At 41.8% G+C, this 19,303-nt stretch overlaps 1 protein-coding gene across 1 annotated transcript in view; it reads right to left on the reverse strand.

Moving 5' to 3' along the window:
* Positions 1-17,221, reverse strand: part of DLL1 (delta like canonical Notch ligand 1) — a 97,594-nt gene extending 80,373 nt beyond the window's left edge. The window contains exons 1-10 of the mRNA XM_077812170.1: positions 17,162-17,221; positions 16,508-16,822; positions 15,611-15,671; positions 14,953-15,210; positions 12,342-12,402; positions 11,717-11,847; positions 11,408-11,577; positions 11,060-11,276; positions 9,464-10,256; positions 9,228-9,342 (exon numbers count right to left, since the gene is read on the reverse strand). Coding sequence (XP_077668296.1) covers positions 9,228-9,342; positions 9,464-10,256; positions 11,060-11,276; positions 11,408-11,577; positions 11,717-11,847; positions 12,342-12,402; positions 14,953-15,210; positions 15,611-15,671; positions 16,508-16,822; positions 17,162-17,221 — 2,181 coding nt within the window. The remainder of the gene's footprint in view (positions 1-9,227; positions 9,343-9,463; positions 10,257-11,059; positions 11,277-11,407; positions 11,578-11,716; positions 11,848-12,341; positions 12,403-14,952; positions 15,211-15,610; positions 15,672-16,507; positions 16,823-17,161) is intronic.
* Positions 17,222-19,303: the final 2,082 nt, after the last annotated feature.

The following is a 19,303-nucleotide window of genomic DNA, read 5'->3' on the forward strand; positions in this document are numbered from 1 at the left end:
ATTTTTAGCCACATGACCTAAACTAAAGCTTGATCACATTTTCGATTGCACTGTTGACATGCCCTCTAGATGAATTCCTGGACCCACTGAAGTCAGTCAGAGTTTTGCCATTGATTTCAGTAGGGCTAGGATTTCACCCTCTGTGTCTCAGTTTTTCCACTCGTAAAAAAATGGTGATGGTGATACTTGCCCTCTTTTGTAAAGTAGTTTAAGCTTTATATATAGATGAAAAGTGCTAGATAAAGACTAATTTGAATTATTATCCTATTTTCAGTATTATTTTCTATTCCATTCTTTATACACACCACCATTTTGTTTGCTTCTTTGCCATCTTCTGGACACTGAGTAGATATTTTTACTGAGCTGTCCTAGATTAATTATTAAAAATGAATAAATCACTGAAAAACAGCACTGCTTCACTGCATTGCCAGCTTTTTACCGTGATATTTAATCTTGTCATTTTTGCACCCACACCTGCACGTTGGGTCGCTAGTTGTATCACAACCAATATGTCATAATAGAACCTCTAAAGGAGGTGAGATGGAATACTGTTTCTTTAAAATCCAAAGAAACATGGTCATGTGCATAAAATCTGAGTTCAGAACATTTAGATTTTGCTAAAGTTTTGCTGCCCTGAACCCCAAATGTTAATTCGGCATAGCAATTTTGACTTAGAAATACTAACTGATTTCTTCATTAAAAAACTAGTAAAACACATTCCCTGAATATCTGACAATGGAACACTACTGAAAACTTTTTGATTCCCCCAACAGAAAACCTACTTAAAAAAAGAAGAGTCATGAATCAGTAACAGCTGCTCCCAGCACCTGTTATTTATTCCCGTCACTAACACTTCCTATAACATTTCTGAAAGAAATGGGTATCTTTCCCATATGAATGCACCAAGTTCTTTGGTACATCAATGGCATTTGGTGGTTAAATTTGATCTACAAGGTGCATTTACAGACTGCCACTTGATGGAATTTTGCAGTTATTTTCCAAATAAGATTCCTTCCCTCTCATCCCTGGATTATTTTTCTCTTTATCTAAAAACACCTTTAAAACAAGGAGACACCATACCTCTTGTTATACATGTATAATGTACCTATTTCTGAATGTGTACTTGCAACTAAGTCTTAAAGACATACACACTAATTGTATATAGAATATACATGAGTCTAAAAGGCCTTGCAATGTGTCAGATTAAGAGAAGGAGGGCGGTCCAGTGGTTAGAGAACTATCCTGGGACATGGGAGACCCACATATAATTACTGGTGCTGCCACAGACCCTGTGTGGGACCATAAGTAATTCATTTAGGGCCAGATTTGTTTAATCTATTTATTTATTTAGGAAGTGTTAGCAGATCATTGCAACAGGGAGCATAAATTTATCAGAGCATAAGCTTTCGTGAGCTACAGCTCACTTCATCGGATGCATGTAGTGTTGCATGTAGTATGGTACATTAATATAATCCTCAGATCTCACTATTTAACAGAGAGTCACCATATTGCAGAGGGAGCCTCTTTACACTACCCAGGATATGTTGAAAGGTTTTTAGGCACCTCACCTCTGTGAGATAGCAGAGTGCTGTTATCTCCATTGTTCAGATAGGAATCTGAGGCACAGAGAGACTAAGGGACAGGTTTTTTTAAAGGATGCAGAGAGTTGCCTAGTGAAATTTTCAAAAGTTCCTAGCATCTAAGGTTCTTCTGGAAATCTCACTGGGCACCTCTCTGTGCCTTTAGGCACAAAGGACCTTTAAAAATCTGGCCCTTAGTCTCACTATGCCTCAATTCCCTAACTGTAAAATGAAGATAATAGCACTTTGCTACATCACAGAGGATAAATACATTAAAGATATTGAGGTGCTCAGATACTATAGTGATGGTGGCCATAAAATTACCTTAGAGAGATAGATATCACATGCTGATAAGTGTGCGGGAGAGGTTATATCCATGTGATAAATTGCAGGGCCATGAGCTAAATGTATAATGTGCGATTGATTGCCTCAGCAACACTAATTCATCACTCCCCACCCTGCCCCTTCTGAGAGATATTCTAATTTTCTAAACCTATTAGCAACTTCTGATAACCACCAGCTTTTATATTCAGCCTGTCACAAGAATGTTTCATTCTTTTGTCCCAATGAGGAATTCCACCCCCTCCAAAATAATAATATAATAATAATGTTATTATGCTGGTCAGAGGCATAGGGAGCTAACATTCAGTCCTAGACCAGTCCTAGGTTTGAGGTCTGATAGCTTGTCACCAGGATGGGTCAGGAATGAGAGCTTTATACCCTTAAGAAAGAGAGACTCACAGCTTTCAATGGGACACAAAGTATTTTCTTCTAGCCCCGGAAGGTCATGAGATATAAGATTTAAAAGCTGTGAGATAAAATCATAGAATCACAGAACTCGAAAGAACCTCGAGACGTCATCTAGTCCAGTCCCCTGCATTCATAGCAAGACTAAGTATTATCTAGACCATTCCTGATAGGTATTTGTCTAACCTGCTCTTAATGTTCATGTCTAGAAAAACTATAGGTCATTTCTAGAGGTTTTTTTAATGTGCTTGTTATTTTGCCTTCCCTCTGACCCCCATAGTGTTCAGTTCATGCTAACTACTTATATAACTCAAGGTTAAACAAAGTAATCTGAAAACCTGGGGAATACTTTAAAGTGATTGCCTATTGGAGATGGTCCTTGTTCAAGTTTCACTGTATATATATCATTTTTATATGTAAGCCTACATTTCAGAAACACATGAATCTGCTCAACTCTTATCAATCTTGTGTCTGTCATTTGGATTCATTCCAATTTGATTAAACAGATGCTGCCAACTTAAACGTCGTATGTCGCAAACAAATATCTTTACATATATTACTAATGAAATGCTAGGTTATTAAAAGTGAGAGAATTTTGAACAGTCAGTATCTTGTCATTATTTATGTACTTCATTTACTTTTTCCATTTCTCTGAGCTTGGATAATGGATCAAGGCTGTGTTTATTGTCAGTTTCACTTTCAGATCTGGAGTCGGTTTCAAACATTGCAAGGTAATGTTTGTTTATTTTAAAACAACTGTTTTCACTGATATTTTTTTAAGCTTGTGGAAACATTTCCTCTAGTCTTAGGTTTTATAAAAACTTGTTTTTACAAAATATTTACCTCAGGCCAAATTTAAGAGGACATTGTGCCTTTAATATAGACAGTTAAACAATGCTATGTAGGGCATTTATCAGAAGGAAATGTCAGCAAAACTTGATAGTATGGTAATTAGATAACCCAGATAAATCTGCTGAGTTCTGGATGCTCACAACTGCTAGCCTAGATAACACTTCCTGAAGAGAATTAGAAGGACCCTTACACAGCATGATACATTTGGTATAATTCAGGTTCCATTGCTTTTGCTTTCCTTGGACTTGCAGAGGGAAGGGAAACTAAGATCCAGGCTAGCACAAGCATTCTGTGAAGTGTTTCCCTATTGCTTGCTGCTCTGAACAGAGCAGCTAATTTTCACTGACAACATCGGCTATCCACTTTTTTCAAAGAAGCTCAGAATCAGATCAGCAGCTGTGCCAAATTGTCACAGTTACTGGACAATGAACAATTCCACAATCACTTTGATTTAAAATAAATTAAGGTAAAAGCAGTCTGTAACAAAAAGTCTGAGGGGATAACATCTGTCAGTCAGGTGACCTTTGTAAACAGATGTATTGTATATAGGAGCAATCTCTTAAAGGAGTCTCGAAAAGGAAAACATTGAAGTGAGAGCCAGGTTATTTTGTGATAAGTACCTTTAAGGCCTGATTCTCAGTTTGACTAAAGCCCCTCTACACAGTTCTGGCAAGAGTTTTAGTGTAAATGAGCATCAGGCCCTTTGACTTTCATGGTTGCTGAAGAAGACCTGAAGGGATTGTTAATAATAAAACATGGGCCTGGTTCAAGGGGTCTGATTCTCTATAGCCTTGGTAATCATTTATACCAGTGCAAAGTGGATATAAAACATTACCGGTTAGTTGCACCCATTTTGCACAAGTATAAATAGAGCTGGTCAAAACAAGGAACACATTTTTCTTGAAATTTGTGTGAAAAAATGTGTCCTTTTTTCATCCAAAAATTTTGAAACTGGAAATGTTTTGACCAATTTTAGGTGTAAATGATTGCACGAGGTACAAGGTAAGGGAGAATCAGAAACAAGGACAACTCTGCTGCTAGGGAAGAATAAAAAAATATGGCATTATTGGCCACAGTGTTTGGCTCAAATGGCAGCCTATGCTGGAGGGTGGCCCTTGCCACTGGGTTTGAGGAAATTGGCTAGAAAGTTGATATTACCAGTGCTCACTAAGCGTGACCTACGGGTAAAGTGGAGACAATTCAGTATTGCCAGCTTTTGTGATTTCATCATGAGTCTCACAAGATTGGTGAGGGGCAGGGAAGGTTAATGTTTCATGATGACCTCCCTATTCCTGGCTTCAAAACTCATGAAATTTCTCTTATTCAAAATGGCCACCATCTCTCATTACTTTCAATATGTCTGAAACCAACCTTCCCTCAGCCAATATGATCACCATTCCCTACAAGCTTTGCATGTAGATCTGAGACTGCCCCTAGCAAAGAGGGTGCAAGTGATTAGGAGATGATAATGAAAGCAGCCAGTGAGGATGCCCTCATTTTTGCAGATGCATTTCAGGTTGAACTTGGAACCTGAAATTCTCACACACAATGAAAGTAGGCAGCTTCCCCCAAAGGCTCAAAAAACAAAAGGTAATTTATTAGATAGATAGATAGATAGATAGATAGATAGATAGATAGATAGATAGATAGATCAGTGCAATTTGTACCAATATAACTGCTCCCACAGTAGAGGTTGTACCAGCATAACTATGTTAGTAAAAACTCACACCTCTAACTAACACTAATGCTGGTACAAATACTGCATAAACCGCACCTTCATGTAGACAATAACATGTGTTTTGCATAGCTCCTCCTAGTTGGCAGGATGATAAATACTATAGGCCTTGCCTACACTAGATTGTGTTTAAATTGTGCTAGTTAAGGCATTGTGACAATACAAGATTTGCTAATGCAGACAAACAATCAGTGGGATTGCCAGTGTCTTTCAGTTTAGAATTAATGTTTGTGTACTTTCCGAATCTTTTACTTTCTCTTTCACTTTTTGTCCCAAACCAAGATCAGTCTGTATCTCTGCCTGCAGGATGCATTCTAAATAGAACAACAGTATTCTTGGAGGGGAGTCTGCTATAATCACATTGTGCACTTATTTGACAGTATATTGTATGTATATCCTCTGCAGAATGATGTATGCTTCCATTTTGTCATGGAATGTTATTCCATCCAAGAACCATGAAGTGATTTGCAAAGGCAGGTTGTCATCTTGCAGATGGGCAAATTGAAATACAGGGCTTTTTTTATGTTCCCCCACACCATAGCATCAGAGCACCTCCCAAACATTCATACAACTATCCTCACAACACTACTATGAGGTAGGGAAGTATTATTATCCCCCATTTTACTGAGGCAGAGCGAGATTAAGTGACACAGGTCCAAGGTCCCTCAGGAAGTCTGAGGGGAGAGCTGGAAATAGAATGCAGTTCTTCTGAATCCCATTGCAGTGCCTTCACCACACGACCATACTTCCCCTCCCAAGGTTACACATGAAGTCTATGGTAGAGCCAAGAATAGAACCCCAGTTTCCTGACGCCCAGACCATCCTCCCTCCCTGTGTGCAACGTAAACACAATCCCTCTTTAAACAACTTTTAAAACTATTTTTTGCAATTAAAACTAGGACACACTCTCCATGCCCAAGACTTAATATATTTTCTATTGCTGTTGATGCTCACTGTTTACAAAATCTCTTAAACTAACAAGGTGGTGCATACTTCTCTGCTAATTAATCATATTGTGTCAGTGCCCTTCACTTTTGAACACTTTTGAACTTATTAGTACTAACCCTGTTAAATATGTAGGGGGGTGAGGCCCCTGAATATCACCATGTCTCATAAAGAAATTGCATCTGGAGTCACCCAAGCTGGTACATAAAGTAAAATATACCTTCCTGCACTAACTAATCCCCCAGGGGAAATTAATCCTGAGAGAGGGCAGTTAAACTTGCTTCCACTTATCTCTCCTTTCAGCTTTGTCACCTGGCGGGAGCAGCTTTATGTTGTTGTGGTCCATAGGCGCCATGCAGATGGAGGCAGATCAGTCGATATGCTGATTAAGGAGGGTCTTGATTCTATGCCACATTAAAATCAATTTCTATCAATTTCAATGGGCATTGGATCAGGCCCTGAATTCCCAGCTGTTCTAGCTACATATCGTTCTTGAGCCTGTGCCTCTCACCTTGTAGGCAGAAGTGAGCCCTTTGAACCCCAAGTGGAGAGGAGGTTTCTCCCACTTTCTGGAAAAGGAGCTTTATGTTTTATCAATAGGGCACATAAAGATACATTAAAATAATTCTCATCAGCCTCCCTTTAAGGACGTATGGTTTATCACTCCACCAGCAATGATGGTAAGAAATGATGACACTTCTTTTTGTGAGCATTCATTAATTATTACTATCGGTATTAAGATAGCACCTAGAGGCCCCAACAGTTTGAGGCCCCTGCTCTCAGTGTGTTTGGTGCTATACAAACCCACAGTGAGAGAGACAATTCCCATCCTAAAGATCTTAGAGTGGGAAGGGAAACAGAGGCACAGAGAGGTGAAGTGACTGGCCCAAGGTCTTACAGGACAGCTGTGACTAGAACCCAGGTTTTCTAATTGCCAGTTCAGCGTCTGAGCCATGAGACTACACTGCCTCGAGCCAGCCTGTCTCCATACATTCAGTCAGTGGTGAGTCAAATTAATAACAGATTAATTTTGTCATTAGTAGAGTTCCATGTATGTTATTGCTTATGTAGAAGCCATGTTCCTCACACTGACATTTGCAGACTGCTTTTCTGTTGTGATATATTACTCATCTCAGGAAAAACTCCAATGAAATGGATTATATGTGGGAATCAATCTACTTAAAGTTAAGTCAAAGTATTTCATTTAATGATAGGTTTGGAGAGGAGGCTTCATAATTTAGTGTTACAGATCACCACTTGCAATGATACTTTGACTATTTGTGTTCTGGGCATGTTCTTATTTGCAGATAGGGCCTGATCCGATCCCATTGAAGTCAATGGGAGTATCTCCATTGTCTTCAGTGGACTTTGTATCAGGCCAGTAATGATCAGCCACATTCTGTTATAAAAGATCGGAATGGAAATGGTTTCTTAGATTTTTCAAAAGTACATTGCAGCTTGTAGGCATGCCAGTTAGTACAGACTGTAACTCAGTTAAGATGCCTTGGCATTAAAGGCCAAATTCACCACTGGCACAATGTGGGTTTGACGCCACTGTACTCAGATATCATAATGACAGGTATAGTGCAAGTATTTTGAGACAATAATAGATTTGATAGGTAGACATACATTAAAGTCATTGGCGTAGCAATCACGTATGCCATCAATGGATTTAGTCTCATATGCCTAATAGAACTCCCTCTTCTTCTAAGATGGAAGTTTTGCTTTTATTCAGGTTTAATTTGGGAAGCTCACTTTTTATGGCTACACATGAAGGATTTGGCCACAGATGCCCATTCTGGCATGCCTGGTACACCCAAAATTCCCATTGACTCCAAGGAGAATTTGGGGATGTAAGAAATGACAACCTGAGTCCTTAAAGTTTCCATGTATCAAACAGGAGGATGCTTGAATTGATCCTTCTAAGAGAATTACGCAGTATTTTTTTATATACACTACAAAATGACTGTACAGATATTACTCAGACTTTCCAGAGAAGTTCACTTTTGGGATAAGACAAGCATATGTTGTGTCAACCCCAAAGGTCAATCATTCAGAAAGTTAAGAGGGAATGAAAAGTGTAAGGAGGGATTTACATCAGAGAAGTTCTTTTCCATCCTTTCTTGCAACTTTGAGCCCTATTCCTGCTCCCCCTAATTGCCTACTGAAGTATGTCAGATTTTTGATTGGCCATTGATGGCAAAATTGGATCATATTGTTTTGGAGAGTAAAGATATCTTTTTCATTATCATTAATAATATTTATTTTGGAAAAATATTTTAAAAATGAATTTCTTCATTAACAAAACAGTAAAAAAAAACTCAAATAACATTTGCACAATATTCCATAAATACATTTATATACAAAAAAATATAGTCACATAGACCCGAAGTGCCTTTGTACATATTTACCAAAAAAATTAAATTATAAAAAAATGAACGTCACAAAATACTCAAGCTTTACAATTATCATGAAAATATTTTTACAGATTCAAAAAAATAACACACTTTTTTTCACCTAGTAAAAACACATTTTAGTATCAAAAAAGACATGAAAGGCAGTGTTTGTGTCTCTAATTCAAGAAAAGACTGGCTCGTAAGAATCCAAAATATACACTTCACGCAGTGCATGCTTCTTATGTAGTAATTAAGTCCCTTCATTTAAATATATATAGAAAAGCAACTGACCATAGTGCAATGATAAAATTCATAAAGGCAGTGCAACAGTTATTCTTGAACACAGATCCTTGCCTCGTGTCCATCTTGTTTTTTTTTGCAGTCACTTTGCTAACTTCAGTAGAGAACCAGCTCAGCCTGAATTTAGTTTCTCAGCAGCAGTCAGTGAAGGAATCTATCTCCCTTTCCTCTTTCAGCAGCATTCATTGGGGCATATCTCCTTTGAAATTGTTTTGAACAACAACTTTGTCATATCACTTCCGTTTTACACCTGTAGAGAGTTGAGAGAAGCCAAGAACAGACAGAAGCAGAATTTAGTAAAACATATAGAGGGTCTCAGTGATTAAGAGATGGACAGAGATCAAGGAGTCCATCGGTGTGGTAGGGCAGAAGAGACTCCACAAATAAGGAATAACGCATAAATTACAATACTACAGCTGTGTCCCAATCCTGCCAGCTCTCTGTGTGTGGAACTCCCATTGAAGCGAATCATTTGCAGGATTGGGCTTTATCTCAAAAAAAGCTATCAGTTTTACAACCTCCACATGAAAATAAACCCACAGGGCCAGATCTCACCGAGTGTAAATTGGTATAGCTCCATGAAAGGCAGCGGAGCTGTGCTGATCTACACTAGCTCAAGATCTGGCTCAATTATTTTTATTTTCTTTTACAACCATTAGGCACTGTACTAACCTCAGTTGCTATAATGCATTCATCTTTCTCCTCTGATATGACATACACCGACTGGTACTTTGTGTCCTTTGAAGTGGAATACACTGATTCTGGTCGTTTTCTTTCAGAAGTATCACTATTGAAGATAAAACCAACAAAAATAAAAACAAATCAGATGGCTGATACTAGTACCAACAAGGAAACATATACACCCTTTACAGTAAACTGTTCCCCCAGAGCTATTATCTGAACCGTACCTCTTTAGTGGTACTGCACTTTTCTCCTCTGCCTCTGAATTGTATGTTTCACACTTGGCTTCGCATTTGCTGTGTTCCTCTTTAACAGAGTCCTCATTCTTAAGTTCATGCACCAAATTGTAATCCACTGATGGGTATCTAACTTTGTAGCCATTTTTATCAGAGTTATCACTGTGAAAGTCTACTTTCTTATTTGTGTTTTTAATCTGAGTGGCACCAATGACACTTATTGAAATGTCCTTTTCGCGTTGGCAGTTGGCCAAGTTGTTCATGGTCTCTGTTTCACTCCTGCATGCATCAGGCTGATGGTGCCTCTTTTGCATTTTGAGTCTGACACAGACAACAATAGCAGCGCACCCCAGCAATAGCATCAGGACCAGAATAATCCCAGCACATACTGCAATCCAAGGAAACTGTGCATTCTGACGTTCGGTGTACTTCTCAGTGAAGTCAACAATTACAGGTCCCTGAGACTGTTCAGGGAGCAAAAACTGGCAGTTGAGTCCACCATATCCCCGAGCACACTCACACACATAACGGTTGTTTCTTTCATGGCAAGTAGCCCCATTGTGACAAGGGTTGTGTTCACATTTGCTGACTGGAGCACTACAGTTCTTTCCATTGTATCCTGGGGGGCAGGTGCAAGAAAAGTCATTAATTCCATCTTGGCAGGTTCCACCATTCAAACAAGGAAAGGAGGCACAGTCATCCACATTATCATCACAGTGTCTTCCAGTAAAACCAGCCTGGCATTGGCATATGTAGGAATTTCCAAGATCAACACACTGGGCTCCTGCAATATTAAATATGACAAATAATAGGTAAGTGTTTTTATAATATCAAGTAACAACTCTTCAGCTTCACAGTGTACTTAAAATGATGAAAATCAAGGCCAAGACTTTCAAAAACTGGATGCCTAGATACAAATATGGAATTAGAATCCCATTTCTGAAAATCCTAGCTCACTCTTAAAGTTTTTATCTCTGTTACCAGTAGCAAAACTTTCATTAATTTTCTAAACCTTATGTACTTTTCACCACTTATTCTGTTTACTTTTTTGTGTTTTATTCAGCTTCATTGGTGAAACTAGACTGAATCAATTTCATACCTTGGTTTTTACGCATTGGCACAATGTTGTGGAGTTTGGATTGCAACCAGCGTGGAGGAATGTTTTTAAAAAACACTTTTTTTAAATGAAGACAGCTTTACTACTGCTAAATAATAAAAAATATTTAGCATTTTGATGGCATATTTCATCCATAGAGCTCAAAGCAATTTTACAAAGGCATTTTTAAAGGATTGCTATCCCCATTTTACAAATGTGGAACAAGGAGGCCAAATGCCAGACCCAAGGTCACATTGAAAGACAATACTATTGATATTGTGGAGCCATATCATGCCATCACCTTTTAAGCAGAACTCCTCAGTTTAGTCAATGGGGGAGTTCTAGATAAAAACTAATGACACAACTCGGCAGGGAGTTCTGATTAAAAATAATGGATTGACCTGGCCTATGCTTTGTAATTTTATTTTATACAAACCCTCAACTACATGACAGCGTCCCTTTAAGAGACAAAGGTATATAGTTTGCCTTACCGTTAGCACAAGGACTGGAGCTGCAATAATCAATTTTCTTTTCACAGTTAAACCCAGAGTAACCCAACGGGCAACGACAGCTGTATCCACCATCAGGGTTGTCTGTGCATCGCCCTCCATTGAAGCATGGGCCATCAGCGCAAGTCATAGCACTCAGCTCACAGTTTTTACCATAGAAGCCAGGTGGACAGGTACAGGAATAGCTGTTTTCAAGATCCTGTCGAAAATAAAAGATTTATTCAACTTAAATAATTTAAAAATCAAAATGACTGTAAAACTGTCTTTACAGTCTTTAGTTGATCTTTAGTTGATCAGATTTTTAAAATGTCATTAACTCCTTTAACTTACGGTGCAGCTTCCACCATTCTTGCAGGGGTTGGCATCACATTCATTGATTTCAATCTCACAGTTGGAACCAGTGTACCCAGGACGGCAAGAACAAGTGTAGCTGCCCTGGCCAGTATTGGTGCAAGTGGCACCATTCTTGCAAGGCTTATGATGGGTACAGTAATTAAGATCTGAAAAAGATTTAAAAGGAGAGACAGATCCATAAAGATATGTGCTAGTTTGCAATTGTTGCATGGCTTGAATGGTGGGTACTCTAGAAAATGGTGTTATTTTCTAAAAGACAATCATAAGCAATGATAGACAACTTACCTTGGTTACAGAAAAGGCCACCCCAGCCTTCCTGACAGTTGCATTGCCACGGTTGTTGACAGGTACCATGAAGGCAGCCTGGGTATCGGATGCACTCATCACAATAACGCCCTTGCCACCCAACCCTACATCTGAAAAACAAACAAAGGATTGTAAGATTTGTACTTCCAACAATTAGAAATCCTATCTCAAACTCTGCAAACACACTGAAGCAAAAACCAGGAATCAAGTTTCCTAAAAAGCCTTCCGTGATCCTTCATGTGGGAAAGTCACTGAGTCTAACTGTAGCATCAGCTTTCATCAGTCCCAGCTACCTCTTTCATTGCCTTAAACAGAGCTATTGTTCTAGGTACTTATTTTGTTTACTATCATAACAAACCGCTAACCTTCCATATACTACTGGAAACTCATTAAGTTAATATTAATGACACTGATGTTTGACTTCTAGATTAATACTTTTGATCTGGTATTATCTGGATTTCTCAGGTTACCATCCCCTATGAGGAAAAACACTTAAACTAACCCTCAAATGACAAATGTTTTATCTAAGTCTAGAGCATCAATTTGACATTACGGACCAAAAAGAAAAAAGAAAAAAAAATAGGAAAAACCTCTGAAAACTTACTTGCATTCTCCAGGTTTGTCACAAAACCCATGTTGTTCATCACATCCAGGCAAGCAAATTGCTGCAGACAAATAAAAGATATAGATACATAAGCTCCTGGGTCAAATACATCCCTTCTGAAAATACAGTTTTGAAGTGTCTTCTGGGTTGGGACAAACCCTCTTTCACTAGTTCAGTCAGTTAATAGCAGCTGAGTTAATCTCTGAAGGCTGGTGGAGTATTGATCTTGCTTAGTAACTGGGTATTTTACTTATCACTAGGGATGAGCATTCTTCTTAATACAGTTGCACACAGACAAAAGAGGACTCACAATTGCTCCCTTCCCTACAGCCCCTCACCCCCCTTTCCTTCCCAGTGAGGGTCAGAAGTCCTTTTTTCCAATTCTATGCACACAGCTCCACCTCTTAATATCCCCAGAAAGTGTGTGTGTAGATAAGAGTGGACAGCTGGTGTGCAGGGTGCCAGTGCAGGACAGCTGCTCTATTGTCTATTCTCTCCCAGCAGCTGCCCCACTGCAACAATACCCCCGACCCCTTGCAGCCAATTGGGGCTAAGACATGCTTCCCCAGCAGCCTATCCCTGCCCAGATCTAATCTATGGCACGCGCGTGATTTCTCTGCAAAAACTTTTTTCTTATTCAAATAAATAAGTCTAAAGTTCTTCCTCCCCCCTGCAAAAAAAGGGGGCGGATGGGCACAAACATAGTAAAGAGGTAAGCGGGCCAGAAGGAGGGAGGGTGGGGAAAAAAGAGACTTCTGCTCATTATTTCGCCTGGTTATGGAACTCATTAAGCAGGCACTGCAAAGTTTTAATTCAACAAAGCTAGCTGGAGACAATGACATGCGAAAGAAAGAAAGAAAGAAAGAAAGAAAGAAAGAAAGAAAGAAAGAAAGAAAGAAAGAAAGAAAGAAAGAAAGAAAGAAAGAAAGAAAGAAAGAAAGAAAGAAAGAAAGTGCTGATAATCAGATTGTCTCACAACTGGAATGAAAGGAGATGAGAAAGGGTATAAGGGAAGCAATCTGGAGCCTGGAAACCTCGCTTGCTAACCAGAAAACATTCTCTTGCATAAGCACACACAGCCTACTGCCTAATAAACATATTATTTCATATATTTTAGCTGATTTTTCATAAGACTCGAAGTACACTGTACTGCATGCACACACAATGATTCAGAAAAGAGGGGAAATATTCTGCTTGGTTACTGAAGAAGCAGCAATATACAAATATCAAAAGGTGCTGACATCCCTAAACAGTTCATCAAAGAAATGTTTCCTCTCCCTCCACCCCCTAACATGTCTGCAATAGAAACCTTTAATCCAGGGGCACTACAACCATTTAAAGCCTTCACAGGGGAAATTCAAGCCCCCAGTTTATTATGCAAAATTGTGTCACATAGGGCTGTAATCACCTTACTAGTCCCTAACAATAAGAATAAACTGGGGCTGTTTAATATCAGTCCGTTTGAATTCACAATTTAGCTCATTTGTTTTTACAAGGCAAACAGATAGGCTGCCTTGCACACTACAACATTCAAATTGTTTTCTTCCTGTTACTCATCTTGATTTGTGAGGTTTGGAGGGGGATATTCAGATGGTGAGTTATCTGCCAATATATTATTATAGACATACACACAAATTAGAATATTAGTATATACTAGAGTGTATAGTACAGTGAGGGGTGCACTAAATTAATCTTCAATTTATCTGATTTCTTTGACCACCTCAGCTGCAATCTGCTCCATCTCTGCTAGGACTATGTCTAACATTCCAAACCTGCCAGCAGGGTCAAGCTCAGCCCTCATTTAAAGCTTTCATGTAATACAAAACAAAACCACAGCCTGCCTCCATAATGTTTCCTAGTTTCCCACTAATGTGTTTTTTTCTCCTCACAGATTACACTGATCTGGGGTACAGGGAGGGCAATGTTCAGACCTCAACCTGTGTCAGATTTAGGATCCAGTATCTCATGATCTTCCAGGATTAGAAATATGTTCTTTATATCATTAAAGAGTATCTTGGACTCCTCCTTTCCAATGGGTGACACCACTTGTTTCAAGCCCTGTTAGGTTACAAGATTGCAAGATGTCAAACCGTACAATCTTGATTTTATGATTGATGGATAAGCTATTCCAGCATTGTAGAAGTTCTATTAGTTATAATTCCTCTTTCTAAGGCCTGTACCTCTTGACTCATGGTGTGAAGATACCCTGACTTCCTGGTAGAAGGATACCATAAATAGCCCCCATATGTTTTCTTTTAAACTTCCTAAAACATTTCTAGAATAATTTTTCTATATAATTTTTGGTGTAAACAAAATATGTGATGGTATAATATGGCATCAAGATGTCATTGGTGTAAGATTTCAGGTAACTCACTTATGGTTTTGGTACTTCTGAGTAATGAGGTCATCCCATGGTTCATGCCAATAAAACCTTTACACAGCAGCACCATACCATCATATATTCCTTCTACGTTGGTTTTTATTCTCATCTGGGACCTGAATCAATGCACAGTGAAATCAATGGAATGTCTTCCATTGACTTCAGTGGCCATCATAATGCATGTGACTGTAGCCAGGACAGATTCAATAGTCTTTCTTTGTGGACACTCACGTTCGGTGCAGTACTGGCCCTTCCAGCCTGCATTGCAGACCTTCTCTCCACGCTCTCCGCAAGTGAAGTGGCCAAAGGCATCATCCCTGGGCCGGCAGAAGACAGAGCATCCCTCTCCATAGTAGTGTTCATCACACACAAAGCGGTAGGAGTACTTGAGGTCAGTGCGGCCACTGCTGTGCAGGTCCTGGGACCACTCCTCCCCCACTGTCAAATGCCTCTGTGTGGCCAGCCGACTGATAAGGCGCTCTGGGTTCTCTGAAAGGAGAGGGAAGGAAGAAATGCAATTAACTAACTGTGAGTCATGAGGGTGCAATGGGAATAAATGCAATAGATTACCTAGAGGAGTTCACAGGAGGGGAGAATTGTAAGTGCAGAAATGTTAAAGCCATAGGCTGACAGGGCTCTCTTTCTTATAACACTTATGAAGAACAGTAGAGTGAGAAAGGGCAGGGAGTGGCTACATTAACTGAGAAATTGTTTCAGAGTAGCAGCCGTGTTAATCTGTATTCGCAAAAAGAAAAGGAGTACTTTTTAGTCTCTAAGGTGCCACAAGTACTCCTTTTCTTTTTATTAATTGAGAGAGTAAGGAAAGTGAGCCTGAGAAGTAGCAGGTTTGGATTTAATCCTGGGAAAGGATTTGCACCAGGGTATTTACCTGGGTTGAGGTCATCGGGAGAATCTGTATGAAGAGCTTCAATGATGAGAGAGAAAGTGCCCTGGAAAATTAAAATAAAAAAAATGCACACAAAATGAGAATGAAAATCTAAAGTCAGCAAAAAATGTGATCACAGGCAGCAAAGCAGCACCAGGAATATATGTGCCCAGTCTGTGCAACCCTCTAACCCCTCACTTCAGCCTGTTTTCACTTTTCTCAAGGGATTGGAAGCGTTTTTGAAGAGTTGTTTCCTGGCCTGTTTTTTCAGCCTGTTAGTACAGGATATGGTGTAAAAAAGGGGAGAGTCAGGGTAGGATGTGAGGGCAGTTGCCATTAATCTTCACACTTAATTTCCCCAGTTTCACACATTGGGAGGATGGCTGGAAGGTCCTTTGGGAATTTCACGCAGGGCTGACGGTTTCTACAGCCCGCTCCGGGGCACAGAAGCGGGCAATCGGGCGGGGAGAGGGAGGGGGAGAATCAGGACTTCCCCCACACTGCGGGGACCATAGGTATGTTGGCAAGAGACGGGAGCGGGGGAACCGCACAAAATCAAACACACTCAACCGCTCCCACCGCCGTCCGTGCATCTGCCCGGCTCACCGGTTCCACAGCGAGACACAAGCCCGCTGCAGCACGAGCCTCCCTCCGACCCGCCGTCCAGAGGCAGGCAGTACCTGCTGCCCCCGCCCCAGCCCGCTGCCTGCGCTCCGGGCACCCCCCCCCGAGCCGCCCCCCCCAGTGCTGCTGTGGCGCACCCAGGCCAGCCCGTCCTTTGGCCACTGACCCTTAGCCGCGCCGCACCCCCCCCCCCAGCCACGCGCGCGCTCCTCCGCGCTCCCCGGGTCCCTGGCGCGTGGCGGGGCCGGCGCGGGAGCCGCCCGCGGTGGAACTTACTGGCCAGGTGAAGCCGAAGGGGAAGCGGATGGGGTTGCTGAAGGCGGGCTCGGCGCCGCCGGCGCTGTCGGGCACGCTGAAGGAGTTGGCTCCCAGCACCGGGGTGATGGCGCTGCCGTAGGTGCAGGGCGGCTCGGGGGACACGCTGGCCTGATAGTGCTTGAGGCACACGCGGAAGAAGGTCTTGCAGTCGCACTGCTGCAGCCCGGCGCCCGGGCCGCCGCTCCCCCCGCCGCAGCAGTTGCGGTTCCCCAGCAGCCCCTTCTTATTGACAAACTCCTGCAGCTTCAGCTCGAAGACCCCGGAGCACCGCACCTGCGGGGGACAAGGAGCCATTCAAAAGGCGCCCGCCAACCCTGGGGGGGGGGGCAAAGCGGGTGCAGCAGCTGCCCTGCTGGGCCAAGCCCGGAGACCCCACACGCTCCGGCTCAGCTCCCCTAGGAGCCACGCGCCCAGAGCCAGGGCCAGCTGCCCCCGGGGCTGGAGGACAAGCCTCCGCCAGAGAGGAGGCTCAACAGTTTGCCAGTCTTTGCAGCATCCCTCCCAGCGTTTCTCTTTGCAACAGAGCCCCCCCCCCCCCCCAGGTTAGCTTGGCAGTTGTTATTAGCAGTTGCACTGAACAGCGCCTGGAATACAGACCCCAGATCCACTTACCTGGCAATGGCAAAGCAGCACAGAGAGGATGGCAAGGGCCAGCATGGACTGACCTCCCATTTTGAAGAGTAGGGTTTCTTTTCTTCTTGCCACTTTTTTCCTTTCTTTCTTTCACAGGCAAAAAAAAAAAAGTGTCTCTCAAGAAGTCTGGGCAGGAGAAGCCTCTTCTCCTAGTGGAGTTAGTGTTAAAGTTTACCTCTTTCAAGAGTCTCTCTCTCTCTCTTTTCTGGTGCTGCTTTTAGGGACGCCCTTCGGGGGACTGACAGCTCTTCTGGGTGGCAAAAAAGGGGACAGACTGTTTTTCAGACTGATATTCTAAACAACTTTTTACTCCCTGTCTCTTCCAATCCACGATTTTTCTCCTTTCGCCTAAAACTTCTTCCCCCAGCAGCCAAAACGGAAAAAAAAAAGCCACTTAATTCCCAACAGAGGCAGAGAAAAGGCTTCCCGTGGAAGATTAAAAATCAGCGATCTGGAAATCCCTGTAGACTAGGAGGAGGAAGCGATAATTCCCGTTACCTTCGAATGAGCAGAGCGAGAGAGGGGGTTTGTGTGTTATCTGCGTGTGTGGAGCTGGCCCCTCGCAGATCAGGGGCTGGGAAGTGTCAAACAGCAGCAGCAATTTGCAGATCACGCTGGACTCTTATCCCCTTCTCGCAAGATGCAAAGATCGGTCTCGTTATTTCTCGTGGTCTTTTTTTAAGGAATCCAAGCCAATAATAATAATAATAATAATAGTAATAAACAGATAATGTCTTAGTGGAAGCGAACTGAGCGCGCCCGTGTGTGCTCCTGGGTCTCTCCTTGCGCGTGTATGATCTTTGCTGTGCCTCTCTCCGATTGTAAAGCACTATGGATCTGCCTCTCATCAGGCGCCTGCCTCCCTTATATCCCGCCGGCCGCCTGCATGGCTAATGAGATGCAAATGAGCAGCCCCCCAATCTGGCTAGAGCTGTCACAAAGGAGCCACTTTTCCAAACCCTCCTCTCAATGGATCGCCAAATGGTCAGTGAGCTGTAAAATGTGCAATCCTCCTCCTCCTCCTCTACCCCTTTCCCCTCCTGCTCTCACCAAACGCGCTCATTTACATTCCTGCAAATTTGGTAACCGCAAGAATCCCCCTTCTGCTCTGGGGAGATGGTAACACCCTCTCGCAACATGCACAGAAAGAGAGAGAACAACACACCCCAGCAAGAAAACGAGCTCCACGCACTGAGATCTATAATTACCTCTTGAAATGTGTAAAGCACCACTCTGCCCCCAAAAAGTAAGTTGTTGGTGATAATGTACATTTCCAGGGATATCCTTTAGCTTAAAGGGGGAAGAGGGGGAAGCTTGACACACACGAGAAATCTGATCCCTTTAAATTCACACCATCTTCCCCATGGATCATTTATTTAAAAAAAAAAAAAAAAAAAAAAAGCTCACGAATATATTTGTGGGACCAGAGAAGGGCTTTGGTGTTTTCCTTCCGGTTTCTTAAAACCAGGCTACATTCGGGGAATATGTTAAAGGTGCTAAAATAATCCTACCGGAGCAGGGGGAGAGAATCTGGCGTTTCAGAGTTGGCAAACTGCAAGGGGCAGGATGCTTACGGACTGATCATTATTCTGGATACACGACAGAGATTTCGTAGCGAAGAAAAACTGGAAGAGCCATGCGTTAAGTTTCAGGGGGTGGGGAGACATTTGGGCTTTTTAAAAAAATATGTATCTCCTCGCTGAGAAGGGTTTGCGAACTGCTGAAGGAAGCAGTTAGCAAAGCCCATTTGAGTCCCATATCCTTATATTATTATGATCAGCCTCCTCATCAGCCTCTCTCCCTTTTTTCCCCCCTCCTTCAGCTTAGTAAAAAGTGAGTTTGGTGTGTGTCGTTCGCGTGGCTGTCATTAAGGCCGTTTGTTATTGTGTGAGGGCTGAATCAGTTGGCTCTTTGTGCTCTCAGCTGTATGGTAATGTAGACAGCACCTGCTCGCTGCACAATGCAAGGGAGAGAAAGAGCTCCCCTCGGCGCACGCTACTGCCTCTACAACAATGTCCGCACATTTTTAAAAAAGAAATCCCGTCCAGCACCGCCCCCCCCATTCAAAAAAACAACAACTTTACACCAACAGCCAACTCCTTGTTTTTTTACACATCCATC

The sequence above is a fragment of the Eretmochelys imbricata genome, chromosome 3 (genome assembly GCF_965152235.1).
Source record: "Eretmochelys imbricata isolate rEreImb1 chromosome 3, rEreImb1.hap1, whole genome shotgun sequence".
Lineage (NCBI taxonomy): Eukaryota > Metazoa > Chordata > Testudines > Cheloniidae > Eretmochelys > Eretmochelys imbricata.